The sequence below is a fragment of the Tyto alba genome, unplaced genomic scaffold, assembly GCF_018691265.1.
Source record: "Tyto alba isolate M040663 unplaced genomic scaffold, T.alba_DEE_v4.0 Super-Scaffold_2, whole genome shotgun sequence".
Classification (NCBI taxonomy): domain Eukaryota; kingdom Metazoa; phylum Chordata; class Aves; order Strigiformes; family Tytonidae; genus Tyto; species Tyto alba.
In genome coordinates this window covers 83,379,201-83,401,854 of record NW_024881282.1, presented here as the reverse complement: position 1 = coordinate 83,401,854, position 22,654 = coordinate 83,379,201, and the positions used below count along the sequence as shown (strand labels likewise).

General features: G+C 44.2%; 1 protein-coding gene across 1 annotated transcript in view; it reads right to left on the bottom strand.

Moving 5' to 3' along the window:
* Positions 1-3,345: 3,345 nt before the first annotated feature.
* The window catches only part of CCDC3 (coiled-coil domain containing 3), a 44,812-nt gene continuing 25,503 nt past the window's right edge, over positions 3,346-22,654 (bottom strand). Inside the window, exon 3 of the mRNA XM_032985875.2 lies at positions 3,346-5,408. Coding sequence (XP_032841766.2) covers positions 5,133-5,408 — 276 coding nt within the window. The 3' untranslated portion in view covers positions 3,346-5,132. The remainder of the gene's footprint in view (positions 5,409-22,654) is intronic.

Here is a 22,654-nt window from a genome sequence, read left to right as displayed (position 1 = left end):
CTCTGCCCCAAGCCTGTAGCGTTGCATGGGGTTGTTGTGACCCAAGTGCAGAACCTGGCACTGAGCCTTGTTGATCCTCATACAATTAATTGGCTTTGGCCCATTGATCCAGCCTGTCCAGACCCCTCTGTAGCGCCTTCCTACACTCAAGCAGATCAACACTCCTACCCAACTTGGTGTCATCTACACCAGATCTTCAACCACCATAAGATGATTCCTCAAAAAGACAGCATCGCTCCTGCCCCACTACCTCTGTGTTGTGCCTGCCTCCCCAGTCATTAGCTCCCATGCCACCTGGGAAATCCCTGTTGGGATGACTTGGCCTGGTTTCCCACACAGCTGATGCAACTGGAGCCAACAGACCCTCCCTGCAGTGCCACGTATGCTGGGACACGCTGTCCTGCTCACTGTGTTTGTTTTAGGGGATTAGGAATATGCCTAAAATCAAGCACACGTTGGAAATGATGTTTCACACGCAAAGCAGTATGGTTTGGAGGAAAATAACAATGTTTCTGTGATTAAATGAAAATAATTGGGGTTAGATGGGGAGGAAAATAAAATTTCCTTTCAATTACTTGGATTTATTGTAAGAAAGAATGACATACCTTAGTCAGTTTTATCTGCTTTCCACGTATTTCCCTTTATATTTTTTCTCTTTTAGAAATTAATTTGGGCTCCTTTGCCTCATTAATGAGAGATTACCTAGCTTGGCAAGAAGTTTTGTGTGTTAGAAATGGGCTTTAGTAATACAGTTCTGAAACACTGATGTGCTCTTCTGTTCCAAAACCCCCTTCTGCTAAAACCCAAACAGAAAAACATGGCTATTTCCCTAAATTAATGTTCAAACATATGGAAGTCATTCTCTTCTCAATGGTTTTGTTGTTAAGGAGCAAACAAAGCTGCTAACATTGTGTGCTCTCCATAAATCCTCCTTTACTATATGGTTCTTCCTGAGCTACCCAGGTAGGGTTGTTAAATCAGGACAGTGCTTGGGATTTAAGAGAAAATAATACAGCTTATTTGATCTATTTAGCTCTCTAAGCATCCACTTTTAAAGATCCCAGAAAACCCTACTGTAAAATCTAAGGACAGAAGGTGTTTTCTGGGTGCAGATCAGCATCTGAAGTATCCGGGTCAGCTCTGGTGAGACACAAAAACTTTGCAAAAGTTTAACCAGTGACTGAAATAGCACAACAGAGACATGTGGTGATGGTGGTGGTGAAAAGAGGAAAATCCCAAGATTTCCCCTCTCCTATTTCCCTCTGTCATTCTCCTCTCTTCTCTTCTCCAGCCCAAAGTCCTGGAAAATACGGTTGCTGTCATATGAAGCTACACTAGTTTTTGGATTTTCCTTGTTGCCTCTCACTATACATTTCCTACTAGACATTTTTTTAGAAACAGGGAATAACTGCACACTGCATCCCAGAAGTGGGCATACCTCATACTTAGCAGTGTAATGATGATATCTAGGCCTTTCCTAACAATTTCTACCACTTCACCTACCTTTTTGATTGCAGTGAAGTGTTGAGCCAATGTTTTCACAGAAGGATATGTTGTACCTCTCTATCATCATGATACTGGATTGATCCAATTGATTGACTAATTGACCACTAATTGTATACAATTATATTATTTGGCTGATGCTGGCTCAGAGCATCTCATTTCATGTGAAAAGACAGGACCGTTTTACTTTTCCCCTATTAATATCTTTTTACACTACCTACATTGCATTTCGTTTATTTTTGTTGTCACTCACTCACTTAACGTCCATCACTCATCTAAGTCTACTCTCTGTTACTGTTCATACTAATTTGTTCTCTGTCCTTACAATTTGTTATTATTTATTTTGCTCTTTTGCTTCTTCTTGTCATCCTCTGGATCCATCAGGAAAAATTGATTTGGCTGTGACAGCATCCCTAAACTCCTCCACGGTGAACACAGATGCTGGAAAGCCCCTCCTTGACTCCAGTTCTGGCTTCATCTGCTCTGGGAACCCTTAGCACTGGCCCTGCAGATGTTCTGGAAGCCTTCAAGCTCCTGATGTGTTTGCAAAAGCAGATGTTATTAATTTGTAAAGCATCTTTGAACTTCTCATGGGGGGCTGCCACATTTGGTGTAGTTTCTAAGCCTTCCTCATTTGAACACTTCTGTTTGTTTGTTTTTTTTTTTTTCCTTTTTTTGCCCAGGAATTTTTTAGATTTCTATACCATGCCTTGCCAACCCGTCTAGATATGCCAATCTCCTTGGCACTTCTGCATACCATTCTCTCCCACGTAGCTCTTCAAGAGGAACTCAATCATGCCTTTCACATTAAATTGGAAAATAGCATGAAATTTTGCCCTTTTTGTGGGTTTCCAGATTATCTGGTCTCTGAAATAACTACAGAGTGGGTCTAAAAATTAGTGTCTGTGTCAGGCCCTAGGTGCTGTATACCAACCTGAATGGACACAATGCAAATTCCTCTTTACACTCATGTTTCCTGCCCGTACAACCTCCCTGATTGCTCTCTGGATACTGTCACCAGCAGGGACAGACAATCAATGGTGACAATTTAACAGCATTTTTATTTGGGCTTGGCATCCCCTGTTACTTGTTGAGAGTGTTAACTTGTGATCTGATCTGACTGCTAGTCCTTATCTCTGGAAATGCTCCAAAATCAAAGAATGAAAGGAAAAAACTCAAAATAAACCAGCCTTTTTTGGGTTTGTACCCAGAGAAGACATTTTGGTTTGATTTTGGATTTTATATTTGGGGATTTTGTTTCTGTTTTCTTTGCAAAGTAACAAAATTCTCACAAAACCAACAAGGAGAACAAAATGGTTTACTTTTTTTTTTTTTTTTAAGCTAAAGATAGGGGAAATAAGAAGATAATTCCAACCTTTTCATCAAAAAACAAAAGTATCAGCCAAAAGAAAAAGATTTTCAACACTGTGTTTGGCAAATTTGTAAGAACAGCAAAGGTGTAGCTATATTAACTATACTTTTTCAGCTTTATACAGTTATAAAACATTAATGAATACCAGAGGGAATATTTTTATTAACAAAAAATTAGAACACAAGCTTTTAATACCTATACTAGTAAAAACAGTTCATTTATTTAAACAGCAGTTTAGAAACCAGAAACAAACCAAAAAGAATTAGTTACTCTCCTATGGATTTCAATTTTGGAGTTAAAATCTCTTGATGACTTCTAGGGAAGCCTTAGGTTTGTAGTAACTCTCAGGAAACAGCACTGCTGACTACAGCACAAAACAACTCAAATTGTGCTGATTCAGTAGGCAAAGCCTTTGAAACTGGTGGAGCTTGTGAAGGAGTCAGAATCTTAAGAAATGCCAATATTATTTCAAGAGAGGGGAAAAAAAAAAAAAAAAAAAAAGCGCTCTATTTCCAAAAGGAGCAAAACTGGAAGGTAATTAAACTCAGCAGCATCCTAGAAGCCAACACAAGGCTTAACTTCTGAGTTCAGCTTGGATTGAAGCTCATGGTTGAAAGCTGATAGGGGCTTTTCCTAGTGCAGGGATAGATAAAGCGTGGTCCAGCAGAGTAGATATACTCTAATTTTGATTGCTGAGACACAGCATGGAGACCATGCAGTGATCTGGTAAAGTGTGGAGAGTTAGGAGCAGAGTGGTGGTTTGCATACTGTTATTTCTGAGGGCCTCACCTCTATGTTAAAGATCATCTGGATCAGTCCACCTTGTACAAATCATGGTTAGCCCTGGCAGAGTGTCAGTGTTGCCCCTGGCTGGGCAAGGGCCATCTGCCCCTGTCAAAAAGCATGAAGCATATCTGCATTTGGGTCCCATGCTTGGAGTAAGAAAAACTATCAAAAACTCTTCTTCTACCTTCCTCTCCTTACGGTGCCCTTTTTTGAAGGAAAGGTTGAGTACTGAGACCCAAGACATGCTCCAGTTCATTAACACAGCTGAAAACATTATCAGCAATGGATACTTAACCTATGCTCCTCGAGCAGAAGTTGATTTGCAAATGTCTAATAAAGGACATATGGACTTTTTTTTAATGAGATAACCAAGAAATGGGATTTACTTCATATTTTAAGAAATTAGACTATATCAAATGTGTAATAAAAATATTTTCTATAGGATTTGAAAATATATACATATATAAACTACCTTAATTTTTAATGCCCTGTTGATATTGATGTGGTCTCTACAGCATCTAAGTGTAACTAACTGAGGTTGCCCAGCAACCTCCATTATACCTCAAACAGTGATTAGAAAACTTGAAGCCTTGTCCACACTGTAAATTAAACCTGCTTGAAAACAGGATCTGAAATTGTCTGCTGGGCCTGATCCAGCACCCACTAATAGTCAGGCTAAACCCACTCCTGATCACAGGAGCTGGATTAGGTCCTAGACACAGGCCCAATATGATGTGGTTTCCAACCCTGTCAGCTGGGCAATAATAAAGGCACCTGAGGGAATTACTGAGACTCTTGAGGCACTTCCTGGTAAAAGAAAAAATATTAGATATTTTATTTAGAATACTTAGGGATATTTCAAAAGAGTCTCCAGTCAATTTGTGCACATCTATACTTCATTTTGAAGAAGGGCCCAAAGTGATGGTGCCCCAGACATAGCCTTTGCTCAGACACTGGCTATAGACTTTAGTCAAGTTTAAGGGAGGTTGAGAACTCAGGGCTAATAATGGAACAAAAAGCATTCATGCCTGCATCCTTCCTACGGTATCCTTCTCCATATGTCCTCCTGGCCTTGCTTGCCCAGTCCCTGTGGAGGAGGTAAGTTGGCACCAGAACTTCCCAAGACGATCTCCTGTGTCAAGTGCCTGCGGTGGCCCATGGCGCTGAACTGGCACTTTCATTAAAGAGAACCTAAAACTGGTGACGGAGGTGGAAGGGGCTGAGGAGAACAGATTACAGTATGGCCCTATGTCCACCAAGGACAGTGAGGACATGGCTTTGGGCTGTGCCTCCAACACCCAGCCAAACACAGTTTGCATTCCTGTTTAATCTAGCACTGCATCTAAAGTAAGTTCAGATTCATTTTCCATGCAAGGTTTGAAGCACGGTGTAGACAAGGTGTGAGGGCCAGATCCTGATCTAACGCAGGCAAAATTTGCCAGCATCATTGGCCTGAGCACTTACCCTTCTGTTATACTTTAAGGTAGGTAGCATGGGAGTTCTCCTGCTTCAAAGAGTTAATATAAGGGATTTGACCACCTGCAGAGGAAAGTTTCTCACTGAGCTTTCGGTTCATCTGTTCCATGTGCCTGGTGTTTTTCCTGGCTTGCCGGAGAGACCGCTTGACTTTCTTCACCCGATCTCGCAGCTGCTTGTTGCGTTTCTCCAGCGTTGCCACTTTCTGCTGCAGCTTCTTCACTCTGTCCTCCTCCTCAAACAGGGCTTTCTGGACTGAGGAGCACATGAGCTGAGGGGACAGCAGAAATTAAATAGCAACAGGTGAGCTTTACACAAAAATTTATTAAAACAACGGTTAATTCAGGTGTTCCTTGAAACACATCACAGCTCTTCAAAAGTATATATATTTTTTTTAAGTTATATTCTTTTTTTACACCTTTTTCAGTAGAAGCCTCTCTTTCACTTCTGTAGTCAGATAAGACCCAAAATGGTAGATCTTAATAATACTAGTGATTCACAATTACTTTTATGAACTGTTTTGACAGACCTGTCCAGCCCACAGAGGCTACATAGAATTTATGAAGGAAGGATGCCCTATTTCTGGTATGAAACTTGAGTTCAGGCCAAGGGGTGTCACTTTCGGAAAACTCTAGATTTTATTCAGCTTAACAGCCCTTCAGAAACCCAGATTTTGACATGAGCCTTGCCTTTGTTCTTTATGTCAACATGTGAAATAAGGACAGCACCTGCAAAACATAGAACCGGATGTTTTTGCCTTCTCAAGAACTAAGTTGTCTTAAATATCTCATTACATGGGCTTCTTTCAGATGAAATCCTAAAGGGTAAAATTTCAGCAGTCTCTAGGAGCATTCAAGATCCCATAACTATCAGAAGTGATTTGGAGGGGGGGGGTGTCACTGGCTGAAAACTGCCTCTCTCATTCTACCCACTAGCAACTTTTTGCTATATTTCCCCCAGTGGGGGCATCAAGCTCTTTATGTCTACACATGCCTGTGGCTCTCAGATAGGGAACAAACAAAAAAAAGCATCCAGCTTCAAAGGTGCTTCACCCAAGGCAGCACTAGAAGAGCAGTTCAAAGGGCATTTTCAAATCTACTGGGTTGGATGATGGTCCAAATGCAAAGCATTACTTGGACAATTATCCCTCCTCTATTATCTCATCCTAGGATGACCCAGAGGCTTATGTCATCTCAGCTGCATGTGATTGCCATGTTTATGGTCTCCTATTTCAGACTTGCTTCCTGTTTGTAGGTGCAGCAATAGGAATCGGATGAGAAACACCAGCTACAAAGGCCATTGACTGATTTCAATGCATAAGAGTTGTGTTCCTGATGCACAATGTTGCTTGAGACGAGATTCAGCTGCCTTCTCTTAAGCATTGAAAAATGAGACTCAGGTCTGGACTCCTCTCTTTCAGTTTCCCCTGTAATGTCTTCAGGGAGAGACACTCTTCAGGAGGGTGATCTCCACCTCATAGGGCAGTGGGAGGAATCACCCTCTGAATACAGCTCTCTCATTTCACTGACTACAAAGGCATCAAGTTCCATGTTTTCTACCTGGCCAACATTTTCCAAGCAGAAAAAGAGGAGGTGCCTGGGGCTCAAGGACAGCCCCACCACAAAGTTTCTGATCTAGAGGAGCCACCACCAAAATCTATTTCTGCCCAGGGTGATGTGCCTCCTTCCTTTTTTTCCTACAAAAAGCATCCTGAGATATTTTATTATGCAAGTGGGACTCTCGGTTGATTACTGCACTGGTGTTCTGTGAGCAAAGGCAGTGTCTTCTGCTGGATTTATATCCTATTACATCTAGATTTTCTTTTATGTGTGTCAAGCACTCCTGGAGCCTGGATGGTCTTTCTTTGGCAGAACATTTGGAACAGACAGGGAATCTAAATAAACAAGTAAATCCTCACTGTGATGATGAAGGATTACGTGTTTCTTTCCATCTTACTTTGTAGTATTTTCAACAACTGAAAGTAGGGGAGGCAGCCTGCTTTGATGAATAACATTTCACTTGCTTTGGAAACCCCCAGCAGCCGAAAACCATGGCCAGTCAACATAAACAGAGCAACTGCTTGCAGTCCCCATAAGCTCTTGCCTCTTGTGCAAAAGCACTGTAGGGCTTTGTTAAAGGCAAATGCTTGCCCCAGTCATCCTCTCACCAGGGCTCTTTTATATATGCATACTAGGGAGACTGGGAGCTCACAGACAGGGGGCCAGAAATCGCACTGAAGAGAAGGGAATTTTGGTTTTGATCACAGCTCATTCCAAGAGCTATTTGAAAACAGCCAGCACATCTTGGCTTTTGTGTTTGCCAAACCCTTGCAAAACTTCAAGCAGAACACTTCTTGAATTTAAATCCCTGAAAAGGAGAAAACTGAGTTAGGAAAAGACATTTGTTGGGAAGACAGGAGGTGGAAACTCTATTTCATGACGGATTTCTTGCATTTTCCATTGATGCAGTGATAGGCATGGCACATGACAGAGTCCAATGAAGAGGAACAAACAATTCATACAACTGAAGGGTGAGGTTGTGTGAACCCAATCATGTCTCACCTGTCTGGGCTGGCTGGTGGGGAATGGTAATGTCTGATAGCAGACATCACAGATGGCATTAGCTTCATCCCAGAGGCACTCCCAAACCTTTTGATGTTGGTCCTCTGAGAGCAGAGGTAGTCCAGCTCTACAGAGCTACTCAGAAACTTCTCAAACACCATCAAAAAGCTACCAAGCTCATTTACTTACGCTGTTCCTCTTCCAAGTACTCACTCTCCAGTCTGAAATCCACAGTTTAGTGCTTAAGTTATCTGGAGATATCCAGTGAGATCACTGGAACAACCCAGTTACAAAAAACAGAGGTACTGTTGGACATGCACAGCTTTGTTTACCAGCAGGGTAGGTGACAGGAATTGCTCAGCTTGATAATTGGATGCCGGCCTGCAATCACAACACTACCATCATAAAAATAAACTTTTTGCTCTTTCTACACGGGGTAAAATAACAAGGTGGAGTCCTCACGGTCTCACTGGCTGGTTACAAACAGCATTTTCACTGGGTTCTGCAGTGGGGATGATGTTTAAAAGTGAGTGCTGCCCTACTCTTGCCATTACTGCTAGGGCAGCAGTTTACATGGGCGCAACCAAGCTATTTTTAAACTGGTGCTGAGAACTGTGTAACTGTGACAGCTAGGAGCTCAGCACAGCCTGTATAACTAACTCAGCTGATGAACAAATAGGTGAGAAGTTAATCAGCCCCCAGACCATGCTGCCACTTGAATACTTCTTGCTTACAGCCAGATGAGATATCCTTGCATTGCACAGTAATTCCTGTGGAGCGTATCTACAGACAAGAATTTCACACACCATTTTGTCTGGCCTCATGCACCCATAAATGTGCACAGTTCGCACTGATGACCATCAAGATCAGACCATAGTCCAAAGGAATTGCTAGAAGCTACAGAGCACTGGATTTTGTTTTGGGGAATGGCCTGTGCTCCCATTCTCCATCACAGCTTGCCATGTCAGGTACGCTAGACAAGGGAGGGTGGGGTTTTTTTATGCAACGTTTAAGGGACACTGAAATTGCCATCCAGCAAGGAGGATCCAGTTCCACTTGGTGCCACTGAAGGAAAGGATGGGGAAGGATGGATCGCTGACACCTCCTATTCCCACAAGTTATCAGCAGTAGACAGTTAAGCAACAGCTCTAAAATGCCACACTTAGCATGGCATACATCCCCACAGACCTGGGAAATGGATAGAAGGACAAGGAAATGGCTCCTTAGAAAAACTTCCAGGTTATTTTTCTAGGTTTCCTTCAAAAGTTACATTCTCTAGTGACCCACAGCTCAGAAAAGTTGTTTGTTCTGAAGATCTCTGTTTGCATGTCTGCTCTTCCCACAGTTTTGTTAGCAAGGCATCCTCAGCAGTGGTTAAGACTCAAGTCCAGGGCAGTACCACAAGATGTAACAAGGGGACCACAACAAGAACCATACAGCTCCTTAGGATTTATCCCAGACAGCCTACAGCTGTGAAACTACAAATTAAATATATTTAAGTATTTGTCTGAAACATCCTGTCACAAATATACACAGTTTTAAGTTTCACCACATCTAGATGATTTACAAAATCTGTCCATCTGCCAAACAAATCAGCACTGTAACAAATCAAACTGATTTTTGGAGCATCACATTACAGGCACGCGAGCCCTTTACCAAACACCCTGAATTGACATACATATATATATATATATATATATATATATATTTGTCTGATTGACAGATACACACATCTGCCTTCTATAAGCTTCATTTGAATGGGACAGTGGCTGGGAAACGCTCAGTGGACAAAGGCGCGATTGTTGTGTTCATCCACCATAAACTGTTCATAAATGGCTGAAGTTAGCATTACAGAGCTCAAGTCACTCAAAACCCAAGTGGCACCCAAGTTTTGCCCTTCTTCTACCAAAGGGAGAGAAGCTGAGTTCTAGCTAGTTCCTCATGCATGCTCCCTATGGGCAGCAATGATAAAAAGAACTGGAGTCCCACTATCTATAAATATTTCTTTTTAGGTCTCCTAAACATATCTTTCACATCAGACAGTATTTCTGGACATTTAGATATAGCATACCATCAGGCAAGATGACTGTAGGAACATCTTTAAATGTGTAACAGTGAGACCTGATCTCTGCATGGATGTGACATGGTTTTAGAAGAACTGGGAGCGGGTCACTTTGGTTTCTTGCCCTCAAATCTTCCTCCTGACCCACACTGCTGACTGGACCAGTGTCTAGCCGGGATACTCCCTCAGCATCCCAGACCCATCATCGCCCCAGCACAACTTGCTGGGAGCATATGGTGGAAGAAATGAGACTGGAAACACAGCCCAAGCACTGCAGCTTGGGAAGCACAGCTCCCGTTATGCTGCCAAAGCTCCTCTGCACTGCATCCCAGTGAGCTCAGCACATCCCCACAACGCTCTCCTCTTGCCCTTCCCTACTACAGATCTGCTCTGCAGAAAAGGTGAAAACTGTTTGCATTTGCTGCACACTGACTTGCTGCTCTGTGCTTTACCACTGTTCAAGTTATATAAAACATCTTAAACCAAAACCTTATGCAGAACAAAGTACATACTCCAGCTCTACTCATCTCAGCACAGCAATAATTCATGAACTCTCTCTCAAGGGGCTCAGGAGCCAAACATAGCTCTTCATTTTCCTTTAACTCCACCAGGATTTATTTCCCGAACCCCTTCTGTGCTTTTAGCAAGAAGGAAGGGCTCTGTGCCCTGAGGAAAGCTGAGAAGGACGTAATACAGCTCAGGCAGACAATCTTCACATCTCCTGTCCAAGAAGGTCCCCTTTGAGCTCTGCTTTGCCATGGCCATACTGCAGGCTCTGAGCATCACTTTCTCCTTTTATTCAGCCCCTTTGGGCAGGCTACATGGGAGGAAGCATGTTGGATGGAAAGACGGAAGGTGCAGAAAAGGATAGCAGGAGGGGTCTGGCAGCAGAGGGTATTGGGTTTGGGATGGAGTGACTTAACCTTCAGTTACTGGGACTTTTCAGCCAAGACTAACACTCCTACTGAAGTGTGGAAAAGCCCCTGTCAGCACTGTTAAATTATCGTGTTGGGTTAAACCACCTCTTCTTGCTGCAAGACCACACCTATCAGAGATACCGGATTGGGGTCCCAAGGGCAGATCCAGCACCACTAGCATTCATGGAGACAAGCTAGGATTTCACAAGACAAGCTTGGTGATATGAGTTACCAAGATACATAAGACCTGGAGGTAGAAAGAAATGATGGTGGCAATTCTTATCTTACTTATCTTACCGTGGTCAACATTTGCCATGGTAAGTATAAGGCTTGTGGCACAAGTCTCCAGTTCATTAAAAATAATAGAAATGGGGACTTCACTGGGGTATGAAGCACTGCTTTCAGGGAGCCTCTGATGGGCTAACCCATCCCAAGGTGTCTCAGCACTGTGAACAGTACTTTTCTTCCCCATTTCACTGCTCACTAAAAGCAGATTTTCACTTTAAACTCCTAAGATGCAGCCAGCTAAGGCAAGTCATCTCACCTTTCCCAACTGTCATCAGAGAGGAATGGTCACATCCAAGGGGACACTTCTTGCCTACCTTAGACACCTACCTCGGGTGGACCACTTGTGGGCACCCCTCTCCATTGCCTAGATGACTAGCTCAGACTGAGATGGATCCCACTCTGAGTGCCATGAAATGGCAGCTGGCATCACTGAATACCTGGGGCATGCTGCCAGGAAAGCATACAAATAGTTTTCTTGGAGTTTGGAGAATCTTGCCCTGGAAACAGACCCAAATCTATGTCCACAGACAATCGGGAATCTTTAAAAACAGCCTTGTTTGTTCCTATCTGCATCAAATTGCTGCTTGGTGGAAAACCATCCCAAGAACTGTTGGAGAGCCTGCCAGGGGCAGATCTTGGATGGTGTCTTGGCAGGTCTCTTGGGTGATACTTGGCCCTGATGTCACCCTGAGCAGCTGAGAAAGGCCCATGTACCTGGAAAATGTGAATGGTGTTTACAAGCTGTGACGTAAAGCTCGAGTGCCAGCAGCTCCACCAAGACACTGACTCAGCACAGAGGATGGTTTACTCACAGAGAAGAGTGTTTTTCATGAGGAAGAACACTCGCAACCTACTCTTTTTCTTCTCGTCTTGTTTTTTAATAGTGATCTTAAGCTGAAAAACAGAATTTTTAGTAAAGATACTTCCCTGAGATTAAGTACTTTGAAAAAACAGACTTTCCTCTCTGGAAAGGTGTCTGAATTGCTGGTGGCTCTCATCTACAGTAGGTGTTGCAGGCATACATTTCAAAACCCTACCCTTTGCCTTCAAACTCACAGCCCTTGTACCCCTGTTCCCAGGCAGGAGAGTAGTTTTAGAGGACACAGAAGGATTAGGAGGCATTTGATGACTGATGAAAAGACTCAGAACCCTGGAGGCACCTCGAGAGAGGTCCCTGGCCCCAAAACCATGCCTAGGGCATGTCCTGGGTCACTGATTTTCCCAGACACTTTGAGCCCTGAAGCCTGAGATGCTGCTGAGGGAAAGGATGCAAAGATATCAGGTGGCAGTCGCACCCGGTACCCTCTGCCAAGATTGGGGATAGGGGTGGACATGTGTCTCTACAGTACTTGGATTGGTCACTGCCAGTACTGAGGAAGGGATCAACACCTTATTCCCTGCACTTGCAACTGAAAAAAGGCAATGGCTTAACAAGAATAGAAACTACACTAATCAAGAAGACAGGAAAAGGGAAAAAAAATGTGTAGGGTATGATCCAGGCTGCCTACCACAGGCACCTCACTTTTGCCAAGTGAGCAGATAAGCCAGTCCTGACAGTAAATCCCTAAATTCCCTGCCCAGGCATCGAGAGACAGAAGGTGTCCAGGAAGAGAAAAACAAATCAAGAGGGTAGGACCTCACTCTGGGTCATCTCCAACTCCCTTTCCTCGCTGCCCACGCAGGCAGCGAGGGAGGCACACCAGGAGCCAGCCAGCTGCTTTTCCCCGTTGCTCTGAGGCGGAGGGGCTCCTCCGCTCTCGCCTTGTTTCCCTTTGAAAACTTTCCTCCCAGCGATTCGCCCAAGATGCCACAGGAATGCGGTGGTGGATCTGGGAGGGGAGCGGCAGCGAAGCCTCACGTCTAAGCGGTTTAGCAGGAGCAGCCCTCCTCCTCCTCGCCTGGCTGCAGCCGCCGAGCCCTGGGCTCAGTGCTCAGCCCCACCAGCCCCATACCTTGTGCTTTCGGCATTTCCGAGAGCCTCTCAGCCGTTGGCACCGCTCCCAGCTCGAGGTTGGGCGACGTGTACCCTCTGAGATGGAGATCAGGGCTGGTGGGAAGCAGAGGGTCTTACAGTTGTCCCAGGGGATTAGCCCCCAGGGACAGGCGGTGCCACCCTGCCAGACTCTTGAGACCCATGTCACTCCCCTCGGACTCCCTCCACCAAAAATACTCAGGGTGGCCGGTGAAATAACAAACTGCCGGGCAGCACATGCTGCCGTAGCGTGCAAAAGCAGAGACAGCAGCCGGGATACTACTTCTCACACTCCACCCCTATTACCGGGGGGGTGTAGCGCTCCTTGCAAGGGCAGATAGCTCATAGACTTGGCAACACAGCTAGTTGCAAGATGCAAATTGCAAATACAGTCCAAGGCAATACAGCATCTGCTCTGGTTTCTTCTAGGTACCATGCATGGGTGGTAGATATTCCCGATATCCCTCTGTCCTCTTCCTGGAGACTACACGGTGCAGGTGTTGATTAAGCTGCTTACTTGTAGGTAAATGACACTGAATGTCAAAGAGCAGCAGCCAGCTCACTTATACTGAGCTTAAAAGAAAATGTTTTGAATCAGGAAAACCAAAATCTTTTCTCTGTTGTTAGAAGCAATTTAGATGCTGAGAACAAACATGGGTTTAAGTCTACATTACAAGACAGGCTGCTTCATAGATTTCTGCATTTTCCTCTGCCTGAATGCTGAAAATAACCAAGTTACTGAGTTACTGCTTTTTTTTTTTTTTTTTTTTTTTATTAATTTCTCTCTCAGAGCTATGGTTGCAGTTTCAGCTGGGCTTCAAAAGTCTCTGTAAGAGGCTTTTTTTTTACAGCGTATAGAGAAACTTTCCATTTCTAAAGTTACCAAACTTTCCAAAACTTGCTATCCACTTTAATTTCCAACTCAGCTGTTCCCCACCTATTATTATTATTATCACAATAAAACTAATTAAGTCTGATATGCTTAAAACTACTTTGCCGATATACTTTACCTCAAGTGTATTGTTCTCGAGCTGAAATTTGCTGTGTGACCGCGTCTCCATCTAAACTTGTTTTACTTGGCTTGTATCTCAATAGGATTAGGTCACCATTCCCCCCACACATACACACAGTGAATTAATTAAATACCAAGAAAGGGATAAAACCAGCAAGACCCAGAAACAGAGTGTATTGTGTCCTCCCCGGTCACTGATGGGAATGCAGGGAAATGAGAAACTGCTGATCAGTGGAGCACTGCATCTTACACTTTGCTCCTATTTAGTGAAATGTCAGTGTTGATTTTTGAATGAGCTGAACTCTACCTCATGTTACAACAGCTCCTAGAAACTTCATTTAATTTAGTGGTCCTGTCAAATAGACAGGATATACCCTACAGCAGGGTAGAAGTGAGAGAACTACAATATATTCAAATACACTGCCCCCAGATACAGCTGAAGCTGAGAACTAGCATCAGCTGGTGAGGAAACATACCTATATTTATCAATATTAACTTGCCTGAGAACAATATTAGTTTCACCCGGGATTATATCTGTTTTGGGGTGTTTACTTTAACTATGGTTTACTTCAGTCTAATGTATTACAACTTGTAGGAGTTCCCTGGGGGTCCCAACAGAGGTGATTGATGCTTCTGTGTGGCAGGTGCTGTAGGGATGTCTGTAAACTGAGGTTTAGATTAAACATAGTCGTTAGGGGACCAAAACAACAGGTGGGAGATGTGGGCTGTGGGAGCACAGAGGGGGACACACGCACACACACACATGGAAACTGGGAAACAAAGTTGATTAAGGGCTTAATGAACTCAAAACCTCCTGTGGGTAAGGCAGTGCCAGACCTCCATGTACCCCTTGGCAGGTTCAGAGTGCAAATGCTCAGTGCCCACGTCCTCTGTTGCCAAGAAGGGAATGTCTGGGATGTGTATATATGCAACAAAATATATTTTATATGTAACATGAAAAAAATTTCACTTCTCTGTCACCTCTAAGTCAAAATGGCAAAATAGAGAACCAAAGAAAATCCCATCAAGCTGTGGATGGGTATTGGCAAATGGCAATGCATTAAATGCTGCCTCTTGACAAAGCACAGAAACAGGGATGTTTACTCCAAGTGGAGTCCATGTCTCCTCTGCAGCAAATATGTCATACCTAGGGGAAGTTTTATGAACAGGAGGAGAACCCGTGCTGAGAAAGGCAACTGTTTAAAGTTAACGCAACATCTATAAAAGTCATGTTGCCCTATAAATCCTTCCACACGGGACGCCTTGGCTTCAGACTTCACATAAGCTGCTGCAGCTCAGCTGCCTTTACAAACAAATAGGATTTCCTTGGCTGCAGGCTGGGCTGGAAGCCCTGAGCATGCACTGCTGCTGTGCAGAGCTTCTGGATTTCAAAGAGCAAATGCAGGTGCCCCAGGGCAACTTGCTGTCCTCTGGTGCTGCTGGGAAGAAGAAGTGTCTGCATTGCTCCCATGCATCTGTAGGAATTGCTAGAGCTGTTTTAATTAATTTGTCAAGTCCACTTGTGTGCAGGAAAGCAGAGAGAGTGAAAAGGGCATACACAGACTCATATTCAACTGGACTGGGTGGATCCCTTAGGGTAGTCTTTGCACCACCTTACTTAATGTCTCTAACCTAGATGCGGGGTAAGAAGTACTGGTTTTCTGGGCTCTTTCTACAGTCAACGGAGAGACAGAAGTTCCTCTGGAGGATGAGTCAGAGAAACTAATTTAGAGCAGGGAAGCAGGCACTAAACCAGAGCTGAGTTGTATGGAAGTAACTCGGACACCGTGCTTATGCCCACAGCCAGAGATGCTCCTGTCATTGCAGGAGCAGGACAAGAGGCTCACGTGAAGCCTTTCCCTGGAAGCAATAAGGGAGCTCTGAAACCTTGAGGGAAATGATGGCAGCCGCATTGAAATCAGACTGGATGAAGCCCAGGGGCTTGACAAAGGGCATCTGCATCTGCTCGCAAGCTGCTCTGCAAGCCCCGAGCAAAGAGGAGACCTCAGCGAGAAGCTGTTTGCCGTTTGCGGTGCGCAGGCAGCCTCGGGAGAGGTGACCAAGCAAGCGGTGACGAACGGGCACATGCACGGCAGAGGACGAGGGTCAGCCCTCATTCAAGCACGGAAGTGCCGCGGGTTGCCACAGCGGTGAAGTGGAAAAGCTTTGGTGAGGTTGAAGTAGCAAAGACAAAAGGATGGAAAAACAAACATCTGCGATCTGCAGGCGCTCTCTGGCTAACGTCAGCACGCTGAGAGAGGAACGGAGGAGGCAAAATGCCTGAGAGACTAATCAGCAGCTCTGAATAACAAGCTCCAAGCACTAACATCTGGCTGACGGAAGCTCGCTGCTACTTACAGATATTCTCGTCCCACCAGGCAGCTCAGAGCAGCCTGTCCACAACTCTGGCCACTGCATGGGCTGTAAATCCCAAAAGGGCCCCAGACCACCCTGGATGTGATAAATGGGCAACAGGCTACTCTGAGCATGGCAGGGTTTGGCAAATAACCAGACTTCAAGGTGCAGAGACGTGGTATTTAGAGGACCACCCTCCTGCTTGCCTGTTCTTGAATCGCCCTAAGCATTCAGGGCATTAACGGCTGTTTCCATAGGAGTCAAAAGCTGCGGTTTCACTCTAGTACAATCCCTCAGATAGGGTCCTGTTCCTGAGCCAGTATTTCAATTCTCAGTGGAAATTTCAGGTCAGGGAAATACAGGGTCATATGTGAAATCCAGCATCATATTTAATGGCCAGAGTCGATCCCTGCTGCTTTGCTGCGCTTCATACAGACACAGAAGCATCGGAAACTCCCATCATGTGCTGTGCAACTTACTGCCTTATACAGGGAAATGGTTTTCACACAGGACTGGTTACAATGCCCATGGGAAATCAGGTTTTAAGGTAAGCGTGCCCCATACACACCAGACTGGAGCCTTCTTTCCAGCCTGACTTCAGAAAGAGGATTGCAGCCACAGCCACGCCAGACAAAATGTCCACAGGGCTGACAGATGCCCTCCAGTGAACTCTTCCCTGCAAGCATCTGAAATATAGAGCACAAACTCCACTGCTGGTTAATGTTACAATGGTGGCTCTCGACTGTTTAATCCTGAATTAATAATTGTATTGGAGCGAGATAATTACATAGCAAGTGCCATGCCACTGCACAGCAAGCACATGATGATACCTCCGAGCTACAGTTCAATCATGCACTACTTTGGTTTTTGTCTCTTTTGTGAATAACTGCCCCATGGTCTGCAAAATCTTGTAAAATCCTGTTGTCATGTGCGCTTACCTGTAAAATCTGCTATTGTTCCTGACCAAGTACTTTGGGACAAGTAGCAAATATATTCCCTGTAATTCTGTGTTGTCGTATGTGTATGTGTGTGCAAATGAGGGCTTTAAATCTGATTATGAAATTAATTTTCTCTATCAGTCCAAAATTCTTTTGTGGATATTAATTTTGCTTTTCTCACATTTCTCTGGCATGGAATTTATCTATACTTTCACAAGCTTTGTATTGCATCACTTTTGCAATAGCAAGTGCCAGGCTCTGGACAGCCCCAAAGAGCAGATGATCTGAATTGCCCCAACACTCCTGCAGTAGCAGTCACAGTATTCACACCAGGCACCATCTGCACAACCCCACATGAATTGCCTAACATCATAGCAATAAAAAAAAAAAAAAAAAAAAAAAGACAGAAACCCCCAAGACCACTGTGAGGAAGCCAGAACTTGGGCTCCAATCTAGTCTTTTAAGTAGGACATTTTCCTTGTCTTTTAGCAATGGTAATTTTGGAAGAGCAAAATCACAATTATTTTGAGCTGCGTTATCTGAACATCTTGTTCTCATTAAGCAACACACGCACTTCTCACCTAAACAAAGAGGGCAGATAAAATGAATATCCTAATCAGAGGAAAGGAACTGGATGTCTCCACTACAGAGAGGGCAATAATCTGTTAAGGGAAAAGCAGTCCCAGTGAGAAGTAGTTTCTCTGTGCTTCAATTCCCCATCTCCAAAAATGGGGACCACAAGACATCTGTAATTTACAAAGTTTTCTGAGCTGTTATAGTCCAAACAAGAAAACTCTATGTTCAAAGTCTGGATAGTGTGAGGACAGGAGCCAGGACCCATGGTCAGATACCTCACTTGAATGCAAGAATGGCCTCAGTGCTTCTCTGTGCAAATTCAGAGTAATTCTCAGTTGGAGGATGCAGATGGGTAGGTGTTATAGCCCCAAGACAAAAGGTTTCAAGCATGACCGAAGGGACAACTTCCAGCATCGGCCCTCATTGAGACACAGATACAAAACCAACTGCTCTTTAGGCACTGCTCACGATGGGGACAAAAGGAGTGTGAGCAGTTGGGCAACAATGGTCATACCTCTTATTCTTTTGGATCTAAAGGTTGATAAACCAGCAGAAAAGCCAGCAGAAGAATACAAAAGTGTTTACATAGGAAGGGAAGAAAACATTTATCTTCACTTATCATCTAGGGCAGAAATTGATGGGAGTTTGAGCTAGCATGGAAGAGCACAGCAAGAACATGGCACTAAGCCTTTGGAGGGATTGATAGAAACCCTTCCCTGCAGGTATTTGAGTCCTCTCTCCATCAACCAGATGTGATTTAGGGTTAATACATGTAAACTGTAACACAGGCTCAGCTGAAAAGGCTGGATGACCAATTTGTTTAATCTGATTCCCATCCAGACAGATCTCTCAGTTCTGCCTTGGTCTGTTTAATCCTTTTAATAAGTACATCACTGTACTGGCATGCAGCACCTACACTTCTCATAGCAAACACTGTTACTGAAAGACAATCAAACTGGTGATCTACACTGCTTCCTCAGGGTATTTATGAGGCATTTCAAGTGAAAAAGCATTAGAAAAAAAAAAAAAAAAAAAAACAGCAACCAAAAAAAAAAACCACATAAAAAATTGCATCATTTCAAGTGTTTTTCCTGCCATATTCTCCCCACCCTAGAGATCCTGCCACTTACTAACATTTCTTTATTTAATCCTTTCCTAAAATAACCTTTTTTCATTGAGAAATTTGCAAGTGTTTGGGAGGGGGAGGAGTTGTTTGCTGTTGTGATGGAAGGAGAGAAGCTAAATTATTTCCTGGATGAGATTTATGTGTCAAGTTTTAGCTTGCAGCCAGATTTTTTTTGCCAAGTTATAAAAACTGAAGATAATTCCAACTCTCCTCCTCAGTGATTTTCATTAAATAATTCCTAATATGCATATATAAATAAAAGGAGACTCCGCACTTCGGAGGTTTTCAGTGGAAATGAGGACACCCATCCCCACGCAAAAGGAAAGGGCAGGAACTTACACCATTCTAAGTGGAGCTGTCAGAAAGCAGAAGCGCAGTCCCAGTTTAATAAAAACTGATGAGCACACTGATGAACCTGTGTCTCCTAAACACTTTGGATGCAAACTGAGAGCAAGGCAGAGGTTGCACTTGACCATGGACAAAATGAAGCTGAGTATTGCTTGAGGCATCAGATTTTTTGCAAACTTAAGAGCAAATGCCTTGATGCAATACATCAAAGATGCTCCCGATCTGCTGAGACTATCCAGTTTGACGTTGGTCAGCTGGAAGGTGTTGCGGTCATGGCTTCCACAAAAGGACACAGAAATCCCTCACTAAGCCATGGGAAATGTTGTTCTTCATCCCTTCTGTCACATTTGCCATGCCAGACCAGTGCAATGGTGATGGCCTGACCCATGCCCGAGCAGTAATGTGGCTGGAGCAATTGCCCTTGGACTGCCTCAAAGCGAAGAGGCAGCAGAGACGAGTAACTGCATGTGACAGAAACCCATGGTGAGCCTTGGGTGCCTGAAACTCAAGGTCTCAAATGAGACACTGCAAAAAGGCTGGGGCTGTTGGCTGCATCTACATTAGCAAGTCAGTTGAAGCAAAAGGAACTTATCTGCACACTGAAGCTCTAGATGTATTTTGGATGAGTAAATATATGGGGAAAGGGGATGAGAAGGTGCATAAGGGACCAACCTCGGATCCATTGTGTTCTCATTAGGAGTTGATGCATACCAGCCAGGTGCCTGGAGCAGCCTGGCTGTGTTTCACCCAGGAGTACTCTACTCATGCACCAAAACCATTCTGTGAACTGCACCAACATTTGGCAAGCAAAACTACCTGTCTCCTACTCACCAGGCTCATTCCCTGTCATGAAGGACATTGCACTGATTTGATACATCATCTTGTTGACAAACCTGAGATGGCTGTTATTCTCACAGGTGCTTTCTCTGAGCTCCGTGGCTTGGGAAAACTTCAAACAGTAGACCTCACAACCATTCACAGCCTGCAAGGCAACCAGTTTCACACTTGCCTCCCATCCTTCCTGATGGGCAGGCTCCAGCCTCTGGAGGTCTCGGCACAGGGCTGGCCAGGGCCCCTCGCAGCTCAGCTGCAGACAGGAGGTGGTGATGAATGTACAATGTGGCTCCAGGATTGTGTAATCCAATTGTAACTCAGAAATAGCAGCTGGCAGCTCCCCAAAAAGCTATTTACCACTGGACCTCGCTACGTTTCTCTCCCTGAAGTTTCACTTGAAAGCTCGAGCAAAGAGGAGGGCTGACTCAACTCTAAAATAACCTGCCTACTTCCCTCTACTTGACACACTGCAAATCCTTACTGGTGCTGACATCCACACTCTCCCAAACTCCCACATTTTTTAAGAACAGTGGAACCAACAAGTGCTGGGAGAACACAGAGCCTGTGAAGCCACCTTGGCTGTGCTTTAATGTCCTCTGGAAAGATCCTAATGCAAGACAGACGTTCATGATATGTTTGCACTTGTAACTAAGTTCTGGCTACACTTGAGCTTGGCTGTAATGAGCTCTCCCCAAAATACCACACATGAAATGCAGGCAAAGAGACAGGGAAAGTGGTTTCAGAGTTACGTGTGAAGGAAGGCAGATGTCTAGAAGCAAGAAGGAGTGTATATCAGGATCCCCATATCGCCTCCCAGCTCTGCTAATGACTGTCCACACCTTAAAGCTTAAAATTGTTTTGATGCTCCAGTTGTGAATTGAGTCCCTCTGACACAACCAGAACATGATTTTCAGGTAGACCATGAGGCTAGAGCTGGACTGAATTCAGTAAAAGCCACAGATGTTCAGATCTACTAAAAAATACGAAGAAATGGAGTTTGTCCTGACCTGTGTGAGGTGACAGGGAATGGCATATCAGAGGAGTTGCTCTGCTGTAAGCTCAAGGCAATGAGTCTAAGACTTGCTTACATACCTCACTTGAATGCAAGAATGGTCTCAGTGCTTCTCTGTGTATTTTTGTGTGTATGATTCGTAGTTCGCAAGGTCTACACAAAACCACATACAAAGGAAGAGGAAAACGGAGGGATCCTGTAAGAAATTCTATACTACCTGAAAAGATAGATAGGTAAGTATCTTCTAGTATCCACTTCCCTCAACGTTAAATCGCGAGAAGGGATTATATGCAGTTACACCTAATCACTTCTGAGCTGAGCTGAGTTTTGAATCTTGGACAGTGACACAGTGGATGCAGATGTGGGTTGCCTGGACTTTAAAAATCCTGGTTAAGAAATAATGAAGTTACAGTAATGGCCATGACAAAGCATGTATGTAGCAACCACAGATGGGCACTCCTCAATCTTCATACTGCACGTGTGTTATTCATTAAGCCACTGTAGGCATTACAGCTCACAAACAATTCTCACACAGCATCTGCAAGGCTTGCAGAAGTTCAGAGGAAGAGGACGCAGCTCTGCTCAGCTCTGAAAAATTACAATCAATTCACCGTTACAGATTTTCCATGTTTTCAAGGGCAATATGGCATTAGGGGGAACTTTCGCTCCTTGTAGTCAGCAGAGTTGAAAGCTTCCTGAAGGCTACCACAAAAATCCACCTGTCTGTCTCCATCAGGACCCAAAAAAAAACCCCTGTAGCAGCCATGAGCAGATGTTATTCCAACCTCCTTTTCAACATCTGCTGGGCACCTCCAAGCACAGGGCTACACCAGCAGGACCAGCATGATGCATCACCATGTCCCGAGCCGGTGGCAGGTCAGCGGTGTGCTGCGGACCTCCATCTCCTTCCTGCTCCTTTTTTAAACTTCATGGTGTCAGCTGAGTTGAACCAGTTTTCTGGATGCTTTCCCATTTCCTTAACACTTCATCAAACAGCACTAAGAGAGCGAAAGGGCTCAGTGAACATTTTTAAAAGAAACCAGGCCTGACAAGCACTACTTGGCTGTCACTGCTGTGAGAGAGATGTATCGGCCCTTGCTTTCCCCCTGTTTTTAAAGCTGCTCTACAGCGTGTTTTATTGCATTTGATGGGGAACTTTTAAAAGCTCCTGTTTTGAAGTGATTTTAGAAGACAGCCATGCTCTGTCTCACCCTGACTCTTCAGCTATAGTCGAGCTTGGTAAAGTGGTGCCTTGGACACCTTCCGACCTTGCTTTCAGGGCTGCTTCTTGTTCACTCCTGTGGTTGATATTTCCTTGTAATCATGGCTGTACAATGTTTCCAATGGTCCACAAGGAAAAAAAATCCCTAAGGATGGTCTTTGAGGCAAGGGCACTGAATTCTCCATTGCATGGCATATAGCCCCAAAACTCACATTTTCTGTCAGCCAAACTAGAAAATAATGTGCTGAAAGCTCAGTCCAGTATGGGGCAACAAGTACAATAAGAAGCAGTTCT